Here is a 20,431-nt window from a genome sequence, read left to right as displayed (position 1 = left end):
TCCTTTGTGGGCATGCATGCTTGTGAATGTCTCCAGGTGGAAATGAATTTGAGTCATGTGTAAGACGACTACTACTATCCTGCTTACTAGAGGGATGAACGACTTGAAATGGGCTACAGTTAGTCTATACAACATGGCTTAAAGATTATCTATTCCTTAGCCTGCCTGTGATACTAATGTAATATAGATTTATAACAAAAACAGGTTATAATAGCCATAATTATAATAATAGTGTCTAAAAGGATTAGCATGGGAATTTTCCCATAAACTATACCTGGTTTATAACCTTTTATGAGTAGGATTCACATATAAAACATTTCTGTAGGAAATGTCTGTTTGTAATCTACAAATAATAATTCTATCAATGGCTTGCACATAAAAGGCAGAACAAGGATAGCTGTACCTGCCTACTGTAAAAAGTTTTATTTTACACAAGACCAATTAATTTATCAACAAGCTCCCAGCATGGATAATTCTTTGGTTGTTCATATTAACAGAAAACAAACTATATCAGTTATATTTCTAAAGAATACATGATTTTACACAAATTTCAGGAAGAATTTCTGCTGACATCAACAAGACCTATCTATAAAACTCAGTTCCATTCATCATCAGAGACAATGTTCCTCTATAAGAGACATATTTTAATAAATCGAAGCAAAGCACAATTTGGATATACCAGTTACAGTTTTTTTCATTACAAATTCTTAAGATTCTATGAGTGATTCTCAGTGATAAAATGTCTTATGAATTTTATACATCTTGTGTTATTTACCAATAATACATGGACAACCAACTCAAGTCATGAGGCAAGATAATTATCTCTGGAATTTAACCAGTTCCAGTGCTACTATTAAATAATCCATTTTCAAATGATTTTTGACATTCATAAGAAATTTCCAAACAAAATGCAATGATCAGAAAATTATGTAGGAATGTAACTTCATTTTCACAAGATTATAAAATGATAACAATTCAAGCATTCACAAGTTGGTTTGTCAGATTTTTGGGGTAGGTTAAAAGGCTTTATTTACATTGCACAAATAATTTAAAATATCAAAGAATAATACAAATTTTTATGGCACGTTTAAACAAAAATGTCCTTGACAGACATATCATATGCAAATAATTATTCATCAGTATGAATCCTAATGTGGGCAGTAAGGAACTGCTTTTTTTGAAAAGCTTTCCCACACATTTCACACGTGAACGGTTTAGTGTGAAGTTTCATATGTGATGTGAGATAATAATAGTTTGAAAATGCTTTCAGGCATATTTCACATGTAAATGGTTTCCCATCAGTGTGAATCATAGTGTGCCTTTTTAAGTATGATTTTTCTGAAAAGGCTTTACCACATACTTCACAATTAAAGGGTTTCTGATTGGCATGAATTCTAACATGTTTTGTAAAGACTTGCCTACGTGAAAATGCTTTCCCACATACTTTACATGCAAATGGCTTCTCATTACTGTGAACAACCAAGTGTGATTTTAAGCGACATTTATTTGAAAATCCTTTACCACATATTTCACATGTAAAGTGTGTAGTATTAGTGTGTTGGCTAATGTGTATTATGAGATTCTTCTTGCTTAAAAATGTTTTCCCACACATATCACATATGAATGATGGTGTCTGATTAGTGTGAATTCTAGCATGTGCTGTGAGAGATACTTTGTTTGAAAAGGCTTTACCGCATGTTGCACATGTATATGGTTTCTCATTAGTGTGAATTCTAAGGTGTGCTGTAAGGCTTTGTTTGCTTGAGAGTGCTTTTCCACATATATCACATGGAAATGGTTTCTCATTAGAGTGAACCCTGTAGTGCCTAATAAGATTTGTTTTGTCAGAAAATGCCTTCCTACATATTTCACATGCAAATGGTTTTTCACTACTGTGAGTCCTAACATGCTGTGCAAGACGTGTTTTGTCTAAAAAAGCCTTCCCACACATTTCACATGCAAATGGCTTTAGTATACCAGCATTATGAATCCTACTGTGCTTTCTAAGGCGTCCTTTGTTTGAAAAGGCTTTCCCACATATTTCACATACAAATGGTTTCTCATCGGTATGAACGACTATATGTTGTTTAAGACACTGTCTACTTGAAAATGTTTTACCACACACTTCACATTCAAATGGTTTTTCATTAGTATGAATTCTAACGTGTATTATCAGACTTCGTTTGTGTAAAAATCCTTTACCACATACATCACATGCAAATGGTATCTTATTAGTGTGAACTGTTGCATGCGTTGCAAGATTATCTTTTCTTGAAAATGCTTTCCCACAAACTTCACATGCAAATGGTTTCTCATTAGTGTGAATCATAATGTGATTCTTAAGTTTTTCTTTTGAAGAAAGTGTTTTCCCACAAAGTTCACATGTAAATGGTTTTCGGGTGTGAATCCTTGCATGTGCTATAAGATTCTGCTTTGCTGAGAATCTTTTCCCACATATTTCACATATTACAAGATTTTCAGCATCAGGATTCATTTTGCTTAACAAGATGTGACAAATATATCTTTCATTTAGAAACTTCCTTAATGGTTTAAATATTTAAGATCAGATGATCTTGCATTACCGTTTTTATGTTTATCAAAAGCACTGCTCTTAATAAACATCTAAGAAAGTGAGTAACAGAAATTTAATTATTTGCTTCCTATTATAGGGAATAAATCCTACTTGTTTTATAATCCTCTTCATAAAGGCATTTCAATGTCATACCATTTGATATTCTTATTAAAAAAGCTTTTTACAATTAATCATTTCATGCAATGTAACAGAGAGAAAAATTACTTTTTATACAGCCAATCTGGTGTATATAAAACCTGCACACACATATATTTAAATAATACAACAATTAATTCCCCTTAAAGAAAGTGTATATATTTTTCTCTAATTACGAACCAAAATCTACTAACAAAGGTAGTATGCGAATATCATCAATTAGACACTTCTTTGCTCAAAACTTTTCCAAACTTGCTTATCTGTAAAAAAAACAATAAAAGTTAGTTTTATACAACTGTTGCAAATACAGCAATCTCTCAATTATTCAACTTTCATTAAATCCTCATTTAAGAATTGGGATGCATTACCATGAGAGGCAACACATTCTGATTAACACTTGAATTGGTTAAAACATTAAGTGACTCCTATATTCAGTTCACTATACCTCAGTTAACAGCAAATGTTAGGAGAAAAACCCAAGAAGATACCAAGATAACAGAGAGATCACTACAGAAATAAATTATCATAATATCCTCTGTGTAGTCAAGGCTGAATGCAAGAGCTACCACTGTCCTACCCCATAGCTCACTGTGCCTTAAATGCATTCATTGTTTCTGCACTCACCTTACTGTCAGGAACCAATCACCCACTACCCTAACTTTCCTCTGGTCAGACTTTTCTTATACATTCCAGGCATAGCTCCTCTCACCCAAACTGTATGAAAAAACCTCATCCACACTGCAAAATAATCCGAAAGTGGTCTGATCAAGGCATTATACAATGGGATCATGATCTCTTTCCATTTCTAAATGCCACTGTCTTCCGCATCACCATCATAATCCTCGCAATTCTAGCAATATGTCCCATAAATTTTAGCACCCCCACCACCAATATATCAATAAAATGTACATCACATGTCTGAAACATATTTTCAAGAATAAGAAGGTCAAATAAGGTAGGTGTAAAATGGATGAATACAGAAAGATTAAGCATGCAATCTGACAAAAAGCATTATGGAAGCAGTACAAAAATCAGCGCCGAAAAATATCTTAAGGAGAGCAAAAATGCAGTGTGGGCAGTAGGAAGAAGGAATGCTTATGGGAGAATGATCTGCTGAAAATGTTAGAACTGCAGAGGACATAGTTAAACTATTTAATGAAAAATTCGATAACATATTTCATCCTCGTAAGTGTCATACCATGTGGAGCTTGAATGAGAAGAGAATGCCATAGCAAGGACATGGTGAGTAATGGGGTATAAGAGGAATATCCTGTACATCCTCAAGGGGTGTACAGGATATGATAGTACTACATGAAAAATTTACATCGTTACTAACTTCCTATCTACAATTTTCCTCCAAATCAGTCTGTTACTTGTCAAGACTCCAACATTATCAGATCTTATATTTCTATCATCTAAGGCACTTTGTACCGTATCAATCCACCTATATCTTGGTCTTCCTCTGGGTCGTTTTGCTGCCAACCTGGCAGAGAACACTTGTTTTGCTAATCTTTCCTCTCCCATTCTATTTAAGTGACCATACCACCTGAGATTAGCTCTGCTAACGCATTCCTGGATGCTGACAATGTCAAGTTCTTTCCTAATATTCTCGTTTTTAATATGATATTGCCATTGATGCCATCTGTTCACACCACTAATCTTTCTCAGGACTCTAATATCTGCGGTCTCTGGCCTTTGGTCAAGTGTTTTACTTTTGACCCAGCCCTCAGATCCATAAGTTAAAACTGGTTTGAACACTGTCTCGTATACAGGTAATTTAGTGTTCGGACTAATTTGTCTCTAATTTCTTACGAATTTATTCAATTGACTTCCTACCATATCAGCTTTGTTGATTCTGTTGTCTATTTCCATATTTAATTTACCATCTTCACTAAAAAACGTGCATAAGTAGCTGAAATGTTTTACCTGTTCCACAGGATCTCCGTTCACAACGCAGTTGACATTTTCAATGATTTTACCTATTTTCATTGTCTTTGTCTTTTTATTGCTGACCTTCATACCATATTTATTACAACAGTTATTCAATTTAGTCAGAGAATCTTGCAAACTTGTAGCAGATTTATTTAGAAGTATAACATTGTCCGCAGCATAAAGCAAAGAGCTGACATTAACATCTCCATCTCGAACTATCATTTTTAATACCACTTTCCTTCATAATGTGATCCATATAGAAAATGAATAACAGAGAGGATAAAGTACATCCTCGTCTCAGACCAGATTTAAATTTAAACCATCATCCTGTACTTCCTTCAATTCTAACTGCTGACTTAAAACTCAAATAAAGACTAAGTATTGCTCGATAAAATGCTCCATTGACACCATATAACTGTAGCGTATTGAATAATTTCTTTCTTGGCACCTTGTCATATGCCTTTTCAGATAGACTTTCTCAACTATTTGTCGTAAAGTGAAGATCTGATCCTGAGAGCCTCCGTTCGGCCTGAATTCAGTTTGTTCTTCACCAAGATTTTTTTCCACAATTCTTCTCAATCGTTTCTCAAGTATGCTTGCATAAATCTTGCCAGGAACACTCAGTAGGGAAATACCTCTGTAATTCTCACATTCAGTTTTATTTCCCTATTTATATATGGGTACTATGAGAGCTCTACTTCAATCATCGGGAATTCGTCCCTCTGTCCAGGCCTTCTGAAGTATGCAGTGCAGTCACTGTAAGACTTTTACCACCATACTACAGCATTTCTGGTCAAATATCGTCTACTCCTGCTGCCTTTCCACATTTCAAGCCTTTGATGGCTTTTTCTACTTCAAGTATGGATATGTATTCATGACTGTATGCCTGTTGAGTGTTTTTTAACACTGTGCTATCATTGCTCAGAGTAATAACTTCAAAAAATTTAGCAATTTTTCGAAGTTATTACTCCATACTTCAAGGATATCTTTTTCTCACGTTTTCATGTCACCTTTATCATCTTGAACTCCTTTTACAGCACTCTTTCCTCCATTTCTAAGCTTCTTCAACAACCTCCAGAATACCTTACCACCTTCTTGATATTTATTTTCTATGTTCTTGCCAAAGTCCTCCAATGACTTTTGTTTAGCTAGTTTTACACAGTGTTTAGCTTTCTTACATTTGTCTCTGTATTCTCTAAGAGCACAAGCTGACTTATTTGCCAGGAACTTTTGATATGCTTTCTTTTTTTACTTCACTGCCTCTTTAACTTCCTGTGTCCACCATGGAGTTCTGATTTTTTATCCTTGCACACAACCTCACCACATGCCTCTATGGCTGAATCAATCAGGGTTTTCTTCAAGGCTTGCCACTGAATCTCCAAGGTTTGTTTCCTGTTCTCAGACTCTTTCATTTTTTTTCAATAACCTTTGTGTATTTTAGTCTACAGTTCACATCTGAGAACTGCTCAACTTTTATTCGCTTTAAAACTTTCTTACATGTTATTCTTTTCGATATGAAATTCAATTTTATTCTGCTCAAGACTAAATAGTGATCCCTTTCAAATTCAATTCCTCTGTACACTCTGGTGTCCTGAACCAGGGAGAAAACATCACTATCAACAATAACATAAGTCAACGAGGCTTTTCTTATTCCTTGCCTCTTCTCTCCATGCGAATTTGTGCATATTTTTACGTTGGAACATGGCGTTAGTAATAACCAGTCCCTGTCCCGAGCAGAAATCCAACAGGTATTAGCTTTGCTCTTTTCTCCAAATTTTCCCAAAATATTTTTGTATGTCTGACAATCATTTCCTATTCTGCTATTTAGATCCCAAACAAGGACCAAATTTTCCTTTTTCATTGTGTCAGTTGCTTTCTCTAAAGCATCGAAAAATTCCTCCACTTCGACCTTAGTAGAACCTTCTGTGGGACCATAGGCACAAATAAGTCTCATTGTCTAATTCCCCATTCTGATATTTGCCCACATCTCTCTACTTGAGACTGGCTGTCATTCAAGAAGATTAGCCTTGTATTTAGTGTTGAATACTATGGCTACTCCTTGTTTTCCTTGCCTGAATATAACATTTTGTATTTACTGCTCAGAAAGATCTCACCAATTTTTGTCTTTTTTGTTTCAGTCATCCCTATTATGTCGATCTGTACTTATCTAATTCCTCAGCTAGCTCCATTTCTCTGCCATTCAGGATTCTTATGTTGATAGTACCGATCTTTAACTGTGGTTATGTTGTTTTCACCCCAAAAACAACGGGGGCCTTGTTTACCCGGGTGACGCCCCAGCTGGCATGAAATTTTCTCATGTTGTACCATCATTCTGTAATTTGGTTTAAGCCAATAAGAATTACAATTTGGTCGGCTAAATCCCAAATTGCCAGTACATCCTCATTCGTTCAGTATCCAGGGAGATACCCAACAGGGTGCACCACGAGAAGGTGAAGATTGGACATTAGGTAAGAAGCCCTGGTCGGTTCTCCGCATTCCTTTCAAGGCTATGTGGAGGTCTCCTCTTAGTTATACAGCTTTGACCCTTAAGCACCCCATCATCAGACATGTATGGAGTCAAATGACTCCCTGCAGGAGGTCCAGTATCACACATACAGGTCATCATGTCATGACTTAAATGTATTGTCTCCACACTTTCAGGCAATGCATTCCAACCACCCTCCATGGACAAAAACTACTCTTCATCCATGTGCTCACATCCTCTTTATATAGCTTCCAGGTAAAGCCACTAGTTTTTTCATCTGTCTCTACCCATTCCATGACAAATCTCATCCACATTAATCCAGTAATAACCCCTAACAACTTATACATATTGATCATGTCTCCCCCCCCCCTGCCCATCCACAGCTGGGCAGTCTTGACATGCTTGTTTAAGAAATGCCTTCTAAAAAGGTAAATTTCAATGGAGTGTAAAGTTGTTCCACTTTATAAAAGTCATTCTATTTATATCATATGCATGTTAATGATACTGATGTTTAAACAGGGATGTATAATTTTTTGCACCTGAGGCACAGGTTGGGATCAGCAAAGAGAAATAAGCAGATGTTTTACAGGACGTTTTGAATAGATTGAGTGGACAAGTGGATGTGTGTGTTTTCGCGGGCCGGGTTACTATTTTAGTGTTATGAAGTGTAAAATTTAAAATTTTATCTCGAAAGAATATTAAGACTGGTATACATACAACTGGTGGAAATATCTTGGAGGTTGAGAAGATAAGGGATGGTGGACAGGAAACTGAAATTTAAGGCAACACTGCTAGAATGATACACCATATTAAAGAAATTATTAGAAGGACACTGACAAGTAAATAGAGAAAGGTTATTTTCACTACTTAAAGGCTTGTTCAGGCCATATATAGATTACTGTGAACAAATTTGATCTAGTTTTCAAGAAACAAGGATATTTTTGAAAAGGTACAGAAAAGAGTAAGTTAATATCAGGTCTCTGAAATAAAATGTATGAGGGCATGTTATTTTCATGGCCTAGCAGATAGGAAGGTGGGTGATATTACTGAGACATACGTTAGCAAGAGATTATTATTATTATTATTCAGGCCTCCATGGAGTCAAAGACTCATCGTGGGAGGTCCTTCCTAAGAACATAAAGTCTGTCAAGATTCATCGAGGGGAGGTCCCCCTTAAGAAACACAAAGTCTATCATACCACTCCTTAAACTCATTGACCGTATTCGCTCTCACCACTCCATCACACAATGCATTCCATGGTTCAACCACCCTCCACGCAAAGAAACCACTCCTCACCCTCTTGCTCACAGTTTCCTTTCGTAACTTCCAGGGATGGCCTCTTGTAATCACTCCTTCCCACTGTTCAACCAAGCAAAAGAACTCCCCAGTGTCAACCCTGGAACCACCTCTCAACAGTTTAAAAAGTCTCAATCATATCACCTCTCCTTCTTCTATCCACCAAACTCTGCAGTCCACATTCCCTCAGCCGATCCTCATAACTATGCTTGTGTACAGTCCTGAAACCATAACATGGTTAAGATTTTTCAAAGATTGGAGGAAGGTCAGGTAAAACAATAAGCATCTCTGGAAGTTATATGGGGGTGAGGGATGAACAGGATTTCCTTGTATGTTGGTGAGCAGAATACATTGTCTAAGTGTGGTGATGAGTTTAAGGTATGGTTTTCAATGAACTTTGTGTGATTCCCTGACTATGGTCTGATGATGATTATACAAATAATAAACAAGGATATGTTAAATTAATTTCACTATATACACTTTGATTGCAGCTAGTTATCAAAAACAATCACAATTATCAGAATTTCTATAAAAATATTATATTAAAATGAAATAAACAGTAGCTCATTAGTCATGGTGATAAATCATCTCTGCATCCAATTGTATTGTAAAATCTCTTGTGGTCAAAAACAGAAATATTTTTCACTTGTATCGATTTTACATAGGCCATAAAATACTTATAATTAGAGATGTATGTAACCTACTGTAATGTAATAAATTTTTGCAATATAATGTTAGAATATCTGAATGTAGAACCACAAGCAATTTTAACTAAAAGGATCAGACAGGATTAGGCTAGTAAACTGAAGGTCAACAACAGTCTCAAAGGTCACCGGAGTATGAGTTTTGCCGCCAAAACCTAAAGTAAGCATGGGTGATAAGGGCGCGTCCAGTAAATCCGAGAAGTTTTGGAAGGAAGGCCAAGGGACAGCAAATGATATAAAAGACAGACATTGAGGGGCGAAGACACTCTCTTATTTTTTGTTCCTGTGGTAAACTTCTCGAGGAGGGGAAGAGTCAGGTCCTGCGAGCAGTAGTTCTAAAGATCATGGGGAGTTCGCTAGCAGATGAGGCTGTATTTCAAGGTATCCTCCCGTAAAATTCTTCAATGAATGTACCGATCTACGTGCGTGATGATTTGTAGCAGCCGAACCAGTTCCTGACATTGCAAAAGAAATGCAGTGCTGTTAGCAGGGAGGAAATCGCCAGACGAGTACCATCGGATAGTATCTGATCACAGCCGTAGTGCATGTTTAAGAAAAGAACCAGTAGAATTCACACTTAATTCTTTTGGATTCAGGACTGTACAATGATATAATGAGCTTTTAAGTAGATTGTTTTTATGTTAATCACCTAGATTATGTGTACAGATGATAGATGTTGATTCTGTTTAACTAATGACATAATGTGTTGAAGAGGTCAGAAAGCCAAGTCAGTTTGAATGTGTATAATAGAATACTGTTGACTTAAATAATGCTAGAACGTATATAGTGTAATTTTGCCTTATATTAATAGTAATGAGAGTAAGGCTATGTGTGCTAAAGTCCATCCACATGTCTAATAAGTTGAGTGTAAATAATTTCCATGTCTAATGCTTTAAGTGAATTGTTTTAATGAATGTGTGGAAAATCAGACATATGATATGTACTGTTTCCTTTATATATTAATTGTCTTAGTTAGAATAAACATGTTTGGTTTTGTTAATGACTTGCTTGATCTCTGTTAGCCAATGCACTTTCTCATAAAAACAAACTTAACCTGTATGACCTAAGCGAAGTTATGACTGAGTAATTCGGAGTTGCTTGAGATAAAATTGATTTAAGGGTTATTTTATGTGCTTAGCTAAATTATTTTCTTGTATGTAAAGGGAAAAAAAAATCTTTTAAACAATCCTTAATGGTGCAGTCGTTAACAAAAATAAATTTTTAAGGATTAATACATTTGAATTATAGCAATGTAGAGTAAGGATTTGGTTCCACACAAAGACTTTTCCTAAGTCTATGGTACTAGCATGAGTGAGAGAATACTTAATGGCATTGAAAGGGGGGGGTGAGTAAAGCTAAATACATTACTAAAGGATTAAAGTTAAATAATATTATTATACGTGAGTTAGAGATTAGAACACATAGGCATTTTCTACAAGCTCAAGCAATCACGAAAATAACAAAGTAAGAGTGGAAAGGTTGGTCGATTGGTAGAGCCTCTGCTACTAATGGCTCAGTTAAGTAAGTCTGAGCACGGTTAGTAGTTGGAAGGGGACCAATCGTTCGATGCTGTTGGCACACTCTCCATCGATGAGTCTTTGAACTCCCTGGAGGTATCAAATAATAATACTGAGTTAAAAAGTAACGTAATAAACTATAAAATACAAAAAACTAAACATTACACTATGACACATGCAATTCACACATGACAAATCAAGAGTGGCACAGAGCAACAGAACATTCCAATGATTACAAAAATAAAACAATGATTTTGGTTTCTTATGCCATGATGGACAAAACTCCAATGCTGTCTTAATCTTTTGTTTTATACTCCACAAATTTCTTATTCTCACCAGATGATGCACCTTTCTGGCTGCACATCATTCTCATATCAGAACTATATGATCATTCTTACTATCAAAATTAAGTTATTTTCTTGAGGGAAAACATGAAAGTAGCAAAAGAGAAGAGTGAGCAAGTAAAAGAAATGATGTGCAGTCTGTGGATGTGTGGAGTGAGTCTGATGGACAAAACTTACACAAGGCCAATAGGTTGCATTTAAAAAGGAGTTAATGTTAGGAGTCCAGAAAAGTGCTGCTGAATGGAGTGAAACTGGAAGCACAAACCAGGAAACTAGAGGTATTATTGGTGTGTGTGTGGGGGGGAGAGATGCAAGTGAGTGTGTGTACATGGATGCAGGCACCAATGAGACAAGTGAGTATGAGAAACAAAAATGTTGAACATTGTTCTTCAGGTAACTAATGAGAATGGGATAGTCAGCACAAAATGTAAGGGTGGTTATGAGTCAAGGGGATAGTGCACTTTATGAACAAATAATGCCAGAAGTATTTGGAACAGGGGTAAGAAGTTCACAATTAGCCAGTCCTTGACCAAAAGTTACAGGCATTAGTAAGATGTGGCTGACAGAAGATATAATTATTGGGATGGAATGTGAGAGGCACAATATTTTCAAGGGAGGGCAGAGAGAATACGATTGGAGAGGAGATATTACTAATGCTGGCATGTGAACCGCCATCAACAGTAATCACCCCCACAGACACATACAAAAAAAAAAAAAAAAAAAAAAAAAAAAAAAAAAAAAAAAAAAAAAAAGTAGCAATTAGCAGGTCGCAGAACATCGGTTGAGAGAACTGCAGCTTGCAGAGTGTCAAGAAGAGTCATTTGTGTTGAAGGGAAGAAAGGATTAAGAGATGTGCGATTCATCACAAAATCATGTTATTTCTTGTCCATTGCTTGATTTACTAGCTTGATTTTTGTTGTTGCTTTTTTTTGTATTTATTTATATGATGGATCCGGTACTGTCAACAAATTCTGGTGTTAAACCTTTCGGTAGCACTTGCAAAAGAATATTGCATAATGTGCTGACATTCTACAAAAAAGAATCATTAGAAGGCAGTCTCCTTGTTCCAATTTCTTAGGTGGCAAAATGTGCAAGTGAAATTGTGTTCTTGAGTGATACTTGTGACATTAAATTAAGAAATATAAACATGTTAACACAAGAATATTTTAATATTTACCAAATATTTCAGTCTGAAATTAACAGACTATTCTCAGTGGCTTGATAGGAACAGTTTTTTACAAGGTGGAATACAAACAATTGATCGTTCAAAAGTAGGACGAGCTGCATGATGTTACATTGCTAAGATGAACAAATTATAGGTATTAATTTACAATTTCATATAATAATCTTAATTTATAAACTCAGAGATAACATTAGACCAGGCCTGCACAACATATGGCCCGCAATGCTATTTATTTTGGCCCATCTGCCTGATTGAATTATTTAATCACACAGGGGAATATGAAATTAGACAATTTTTTCCTAGCATTGAATTAAATTTTTCTAAGACTGCATGTTTACGTTCATGTGATTAATGTCACAATCATGTTTCTTTCAACTCGACAATAAATTACATTTGGAGTTATTCCCACTGTCGTATTTAATAACAAATTATTATAATCACTTCGAGGTTTTGTTAGTGCTAGTGTTGCTGCGGGGAAATTCAAAGTTACATCTCCGTGATAATGACTTGATGTCTACAAATGAGAACGAATCGTATTACACAAATTTGGCCGTGCCTTGACTGGCTTTGGCAGTGTAGTGGTTGGTTGTAGCTGGAGCAATACATTACATAACTGTTATCATAACCTGCATTATTATGAGTTTTTCATCGTTAGTTTTTGTAATTAATATTGTCAATCTCGACACGATGAGCTTAAGTAAAAAGCGTAACATTAAGTAATATTTTCGGTCATGAACTTGAACAAAACTAAACAGCAGTCATCTTTAAGTGATATCAATTTAGAGGCCATATTCAGAACAGCCACCAAACTTTGATAAAATAGTGGCAACAAAGAAATGCAATGTGTCCCATTGTGACATTCTGAATGTCACAATGCAACATTCAGCCACTGATATTTCACTGAGAATAAGTGTGATATTCTCAGTGAAATTATTAGTAAACTTTGCAGCTATATCTGTTTGTAAATAATTTTGATTATAATTTTAATTGTAACGCTCTAAAAAATTTAAATATGCATATTAATTAGCATTTACTGTAGACCTACTAACAAATTTACTTAAGTGTAGCTGCAGTGGACTAGTCTAAGATTCTAGATCCGAAGTGATCTGGCCCTTGGTCAGGTAGTCCAAGTTCGGTTTGGCCCTCAAAGACAATCAAGTTGTGCAGGCCTGCATTAGACTAATGTAGGAATTAAAAGGTCTCAATTAAAAAAAAAATAAATAAATAAAAAACCTAGTGTTATCACTTTCCCATATTTTTGACAAGGATAGGCAATCATTTCGATTCAAATTAGGACGGTGAAGTAAGGCCTCAGCACTCTCTTTGAATAAGCGTTTGAATTTATAGCGACATCTGTGTAGAAGGCAAGTCCTGGACCAGAGAATGTTGTGGCTTGTCTCTATCCCCTGCTGTGCCAATCCAGACTTATCAGATTTGTTGTGAAGAATATACAACTGACGTTCTTGTATTCTTTTTTCTATAGAGCGCCCAGTTTGTCCAAAATACAACAGATTGCAGTTACAAGGAACTTGATATACACCATGCAGCAACATAGTTGAGAGTTTATCTTTAGAAAATGGGAAATATGTGGATATTTTGTTAATAGGAATATAAGTGGCTGTTAAATCATATTTGTTCAGAATTCTTGATATTGGTTCTGAGATTCTGGAAATATATGGAATTAGAACTCTACATATTGATTCTTTGTTGTTTTGGATAGGATTGCAGAAATCAAACAGATGTTGTGCAGTCTTATCAGAAGTCACGAATTACAGAAAGAACTCATTTTCATGAGTTCTTTCTCTAATTCGTGGAGGAGTTGAGCAATTAGTTCTAGCTTGTCGAATTACACATTTTATAATTAATGTTTTTTGATAAGGATGATGGGCAGATTGTTTGAGAACGTAATGTCCAGTAAAAGTAGGTTTTCTGTAAACTGCTGTTGTCAGAATACCTGAAGGCGAACGGATGAGAAGGATGTCTAAAAAGGATAACTTGTTGTCTTTTTCAATCTCCATGGTATAAACTTAATATGAGGGTAGAGAATTGATTTTGGCTAAAAAGGAAGGGGTAAGGAATCTCTGCTGTGAGGCCACAGTGAAAAAATGTCTATATATCTAACCCAAAAGGATGGTTGGTATATAGATGAAAAAAGGATGTCTTCTAGATGTTCCAAATAAAAGTTGGCTAGAGCATGTTAAAGTGGACTTCCCATGGCCGTTCCTTCCACTTGGTTGTATTTGTTGTGAAACAAGAAATATCCAGAGTGCATCACGAAATCAAATAATTTTACGATATCTTGTGGGAAGATGTCAGCCAGTAAATGTAAAGTCTCTTTGAGAAGTACATTGCTAAATAGAGATTCCACATCAAAGCTCATAAAATCAGTAGGTTGTAATGAGATTTTTTTTTTTTTAATTTGTTTAAGAAATCAGAAGAGTTTTTCAAAAAAGAGAGTGTTCTGCTTATATGTGATTTCAATAATTTCACTAAATATTTGGCTATGCGGTAAGTAGGTGAATCAATACAGTCAACTATAGGAAATATTGGGCAAATATTAAAATATTCTTGTGTTAACGTGTTTATATTTCTGAAGTGAAATTGTGGGCATACCGGAATCGACTGTTAAAAGAATTCATAGGGAATCAAAAGGCAAAGATAAGTCAAAATTTAAATCTCCTAAAAAGCACCAGAAAAGCAAAACCATCGAAAACATAACTTTGAATGATTTTGATATAGACGTTATAAGAAGTAAACTATTCACGAATAGTTTTTCTAGGAAAAAAGAAACTTGATGGAAAATATTTCATGAAATCGGATTTTGTTTCAAAAAGACACAGGAGGAAACGTATCGAGAGTGACAGTTTTATCTAGAATGCAGTATTTGAGAGCAATACAACATTTCAGGAAGAAGAAAAGACTGATTATGTATTGAGACAAAACTTGACAGTAATTAAACTTTTGGAAGATAATGGCAATCTAAAGAAGATATGGAGTGTAACAAACCGGAAATGCCTCACAGCACATAATAATTTTGTGTGTGGTTGGAGAAATGGTTTTTTTTCCCGAATTCAAATTTACTTTAGAAAGCCAATTCAACAACTGGAGATTATCATAGTCAAATGAATTCTATGATCTTCAAAATGTGGGTAGAAGAAAAACTAATATCAGACATTCCTAAAAATGCAGTTGTTATAATTTATAATGCTCCATATCACTCCACCCAATTAAACAAATTCCAAATTGTTCTAATAGGAAGCAAGTCATTATAGATTAGCTCTTTGCAAATAAAATTTCCCCAGATATGAAAAAAATTAAATTGCTCAACTTGGTCAAAAAAAACTCACCCAAAACTAAACTATTTTATTTCGACATGATACTCAAAGAGCATGGATTCCTAGCCTTGAAACTACCATCATCAAATTCCTGACATGTACCCTCAAGGGGTATATAGGGTATTATGATAGTACTACATGAAAACTTACATTTAACTTCCTATCAACAATTTTCTCCCAAATCAATTTGTTATCTATCAAGAGTCCAACATTATCAGATCTTATATTTCGGTTTTCTAAGGCACTTTTCACTATATCAATCCACCTATATCTTGGTCTTCCTCTGGGTCTCCTTCCTTCCATCTTGGAATCAAACACCTGTTTTACTAACCTTTCCTCTCCTATTCTGTTTAAGTGACCATACCACATGAAATCAGCTCTATTAACACATAATGTTAAGTTCTTTCCTAATCTCCTCGTTTTGAACATGATAGTCATTCATGCCATTGCCATCTGTTCACAACCCCTAATCTTTCTCAGAACTCTCATATCTGTGGTCTCTGGTCAAGTGGTTTATTTTTAACCCATCTCTCAGATCCATAAGTTAAAATTGACTTGAATACTGTCTTGTATACAGCTAATTTAGTGTTCTAACTAATTTCTCTCTTATTCTGTTTAAATTTATTCAGTTACTTCCTACTATACTGCCTTTTTTATTTCTGTTGTCTATTTCCATATTTAATTTACTATCTTCACTAAAAATTGTGCCTATATAGCTGAAATGTTTTACTTCTTCTATAGGTTCTCCATTCATGATGCAGTTGATATTTTTAATGTTTCTACCAATTTTCACTGTCTTTGTCTTGTTATTGCTGATTTTCAAATCAAATTTATTACAACAGTTATTCAATTTAGTCAGGGAATCTTGCAGACTTGTACTCGATTTATTTAAAAGTATATTATCATCTGCATAAAGTAAATAGCTGAGATTAACATATCCAATTCTGTTGTCAGGTTTAATACCACTTTCCTTCATAATGTGATCCATATAGATAATGAATAACAGTATAGATAATGTACATCCTTGTCTGACACCAGATTTACCATCAAACGATCTTTCTATACTTCCATTCTAACTGCTGACTTAAAACTCAAATAACAACTAAGTATAGCTCGATATAATGCCCCATTGACACCATATAACTGCAGCATGTTCAATAGCTTTTCTCTTATCACCTTGTTATGTCTTTTCCAGATAACAATTAATAATTAATTGTTAATTTAGCTGATTTTTATTAATTAATTAAACATAAAAATCATTAAATTAATTTGTGCTGATTTTCATTGACATATTCCATTCTGATCACCAAAAATTTATAATATTATAAGTACTTACAAGTGAATGCAGATTTTTTCTCCTGTGTGCTGGTAGTTTTCCCCTCCTTTTGTACATCCTGGAGTTCGCTTTGTAGGCTGGTGGTGGATGACTTACTATCAGTTGCGTTACAAACACCTTCAATAAGAGATTTCTTAACACCAAAATTAAACAGTCCCTTGTCTCTTATTCATATTAAAATTTAAATCTGCAGGTCTATTACTTTTAAAAAATCACGGCACTACGGTTTCGAAACTTTCACGCTACGATACGAACTTGCGAAGAAAGTATTCAGTATTACTAGATTTGAGAACCGGATGCAGACTACCTTGATCTTCAATTTTAATGGAAAATTTTCTTTATATTTCCTTGCTAATTGGTCACTAACATTTGCAACACAGATGTTATTTCTTTCGGTTTTGAGAACAGAGGATACACTGCCCATTGCTGTAAATGGCTTGCAAGCAACTTTTACGATCGGTCAAACAGCGGTATTCTCTTTCCCAAATGTTGAAAGGTTTTGATGTGTGAAAATTAACGATACACAGATATTATTAGGCATTCTTGGTCTGAGCTTTTCGACATATTCACAAATATTATTCTCCTCAGAATATTTCCATTATAAAATATTTATTCATGAAAAATGCTTAAAACTAAAATGACAAATTCCAAGAGAACTTCACATGGAAGTTCTCCTGGAAAGGTTTGGGAAACTCTGCTCTAATACATGTAACAGCTGTCCATGATGAATCCTATGAAAAACTTTAGCAAAGTCCAAACATATTATGGTATATCCATTTCCTTTGTCCATTATTATCATTACGTGACACCTCCAGGGAGTCCAAAGACTCATCGAGGGAGGTCACTTACTCTATATGTCTCCGTCTTCACCAACTACACCAATGCAATCTACCACCTGCCACTACCACTAGTATCTCCACAGACAATCACAAACATCCATGCTCATGGCGGATTCGAACCTGCAGCCTTTTGGCTGGAAAGCAGATATGCTAGCCACTCAGCAAACCAGGTCAACTATCACAACTGTGACATTATTATAAAATGCAGGCAAGTTACTCAAACATGACCTTCCTTTAGTAAATCCATGCTTTTCTTTGCTAAGCATAGATTCTCTTAACCCATTTTTGTTTGCAATCTCTAACCTTTTTTCCAAAATTTTCACCACTACTCCAGAAATACTAATTAGTTAGTGGTTTGGCACATCAGTTTTTGCACCATCATTGTGAACTGGGATTATCATACATTCTTTCTGCTCCTCTGGAATCTTTCCTGTGTTGAGACTCAAATTATACAGCCAAGTCAGATGAAAACTCTTTTAGCATCCATGACGATATCACATCAGTCCACAATGTCAAATTAATATTCAGCAGTTTGTGGATTGGTCTAGTATCTCTTTTTCATACACCTAAGTTTCTTCCTCATGTGTGTTGGTAGCTGGCCTGGTTGGCTAAGTGGCTAGCATACAAACTCTCCAACCAACAGATCACAGGTTTGAATCCTGCCGTGGACATGGATGTTTGTGTTGTCTTATCTTGTGTACTGCTATAACCTTTGATATGGCATAGTATGACCTCTACTATCCCTGCACCATTAAAAAACCATAAATCATCATTATCATCATGTAGCAGTAGCACTGAGCGCAGAATTGCACATACAATTTTCTGCTTTGGAGTTCAGCATGTAATGCTTTCAAAATGGACTATCCATACAATTATCTACTTCCCACATCAGTATAACATGATCACTGTCACCTCCCAAAGCCAGAACAATCATGTGTTTCACTGAAATTCCTCTCTGACACCATAAACAGATCTAACACTCTTTGATTTCCAGTTCCTTCTCTCATATGCTGCTTAAGGAAGTTGTCACACAGCAGCTCAATAAATTCGTTTTCATTCCTTCCATGAAATTTCACGGAATCAATGTTCAGATAATGAAAGTTATCCACAACGATTAATCATTTAGTACCTATTAGGTTTGTTTGGGGACGCATTTCATCATCACCAATAGCTGATTCACTAGGTATTATAGCAACACCCTATCATGTATTTGATCTTGTCAGATTCCACCTCACATCAAATAGCCTCAAACTCACTGCTACATGGAAATCTGTTCCTAATAGTACAATCGCAGCTATCTACCCTAACTGGACTGAAATCCTCTGATATTCTTTGTATCACACATACACACACCATTTATCTACTATCTTGTCTATTCTTCATAAAAAATACTGTACCTTTACACACAATACCAGTTAGTACATTTGCATCTAAAAGGCAGATGTCAATAATCTGAGACCACAATGTATTCACTAAGGCAACAAACTCAACTCCTTTGTTCCTTATACTCCTGGCATCTGTATACAGATATGGTAAGTTACCTCTATGCTTTCTTGTATACTCTCTACTGTAGTCAATGACTCAACTGGACAACTTGCACATTCCTGTTCAAATCTAATGGGTTACTTATGCAGATGCCCATACTTAAAAGTCTGAAACAAAGCACCGTTTCCCAATAATAACGACAACAACAACAAATGCAGCATTTTCATTTTCTTTGGAGATCTCAGGTGCCAAAAGGTTAATTTCTGAACTGGAATTCAGTACTCTAGACCTCTAGTCATGTGTATCTATACATGACTAAATGTCTGCATGGATGTTGTTGTTGTGTGCATGCTATGGATAGCTCACAGTACTTCTTGTTCAGTTTCACTGAAATGTAATCTGCATGCAATGAAAGTATATATTACCTCTTTGCAAAAGTGAATAACTTTGTATAACAAATCATAAAACATGCAGAAAAAAAAGATTTAAGCAAATACCTGCTTCACTTGTAGTAATATGATCTATAATGTTAAGACCTACGGTTAAAAACTGCATTGGGTTAAATCAATTATCTTAAAAACGATCAAAACAGCCAAAATTTACCTTAACCTCTGTATCTTCTATTCACGCTTTCTGACATTAGCATTGGACCTCTTGCATTAAAGGGATCAGAACAGATACACTTGTAGACAGTCCTTGCGAGGGGGAATTAAGCCTGAAGCTTGCTTTTCGGCACTTTTTTTAAATCTGGCGAAAGCATTTCCGGTACTTATCTCAGTTGACTTTGTATATCTCGAAACTGTTGGGATAAATATTTCAATTAAAACAAGGAATTAAATTATAATATCTGGTTTATACATTGATCGCAATGACTCGATGTATACCACGTGACCACCTGTAAGTAAAATCTCTGTTTTTGGAATTACTTTCGGCGCCTTTTTGCAATTAACTCTCGCACCAGATACCGTATGGATATTCGAATTCTGAGTGGATATTAGGAACGTTAATCGCGTACCACAGAGACAATCATGCTTTCCAATGCAGTTATTATTTCTATTATTATTACCTGAGAGCATATCTCTCCACTACTCAATTAAACAACTACAGCGAACCGCAACTACATTATCATTTACAGCAACGCCATCTACTGTCCATAACCACCACTAGTATTTTCAGAGATAATTAGAACCATCCATATCCGGCCTTTTTGCTGGAGAGGGGATACGCTAACCACTCGGCATTATACG

General features: G+C 35.3%; 1 protein-coding gene across 1 annotated transcript; it reads right to left on the bottom strand.

Moving 5' to 3' along the window:
* Positions 1-995: 995 nt before the first annotated feature.
* LOC150098625 (uncharacterized) lies at positions 996-19,975 on the bottom strand. Its single transcript, XM_090405517.1, has 2 exons — positions 19,788-19,975; positions 996-2,988 (listed from the first exon to the last, which is right to left on the bottom strand). Exon 2 carries the CDS (start codon positions 2,492-2,494, stop codon positions 1,130-1,132), a length of 1,365 nt encoding a protein of 454 aa, XP_090261643.1. The 5' UTR covers positions 2,495-2,988; positions 19,788-19,975; the 3' UTR covers positions 996-1,129.
* Positions 19,976-20,431: the final 456 nt, after the last annotated feature.

Source organism: Typopeltis vanoorti, chromosome 15, assembly GCF_054136105.1.
Source record: "Typopeltis vanoorti isolate ZY-2024b chromosome 15, IOZ_Tvanoo_1.0, whole genome shotgun sequence".
Classification (NCBI taxonomy): domain Eukaryota; kingdom Metazoa; phylum Arthropoda; class Arachnida; order Uropygi; family Thelyphonidae; genus Typopeltis; species Typopeltis vanoorti.
Note: the sequence above shows the minus strand (reverse complement) of the source record. Positions and strands in the feature narration are given on the sequence as shown.

Bases quoted from the DNA above. Each gene is read 5' to 3' on its own strand.
- LOC150098625 (XM_090405517.1), bottom strand. From the start codon at position 2,494: ATGAATCCTGATGCTGAAAATCTTGTAATATGTGAAATATGTGGGAAA.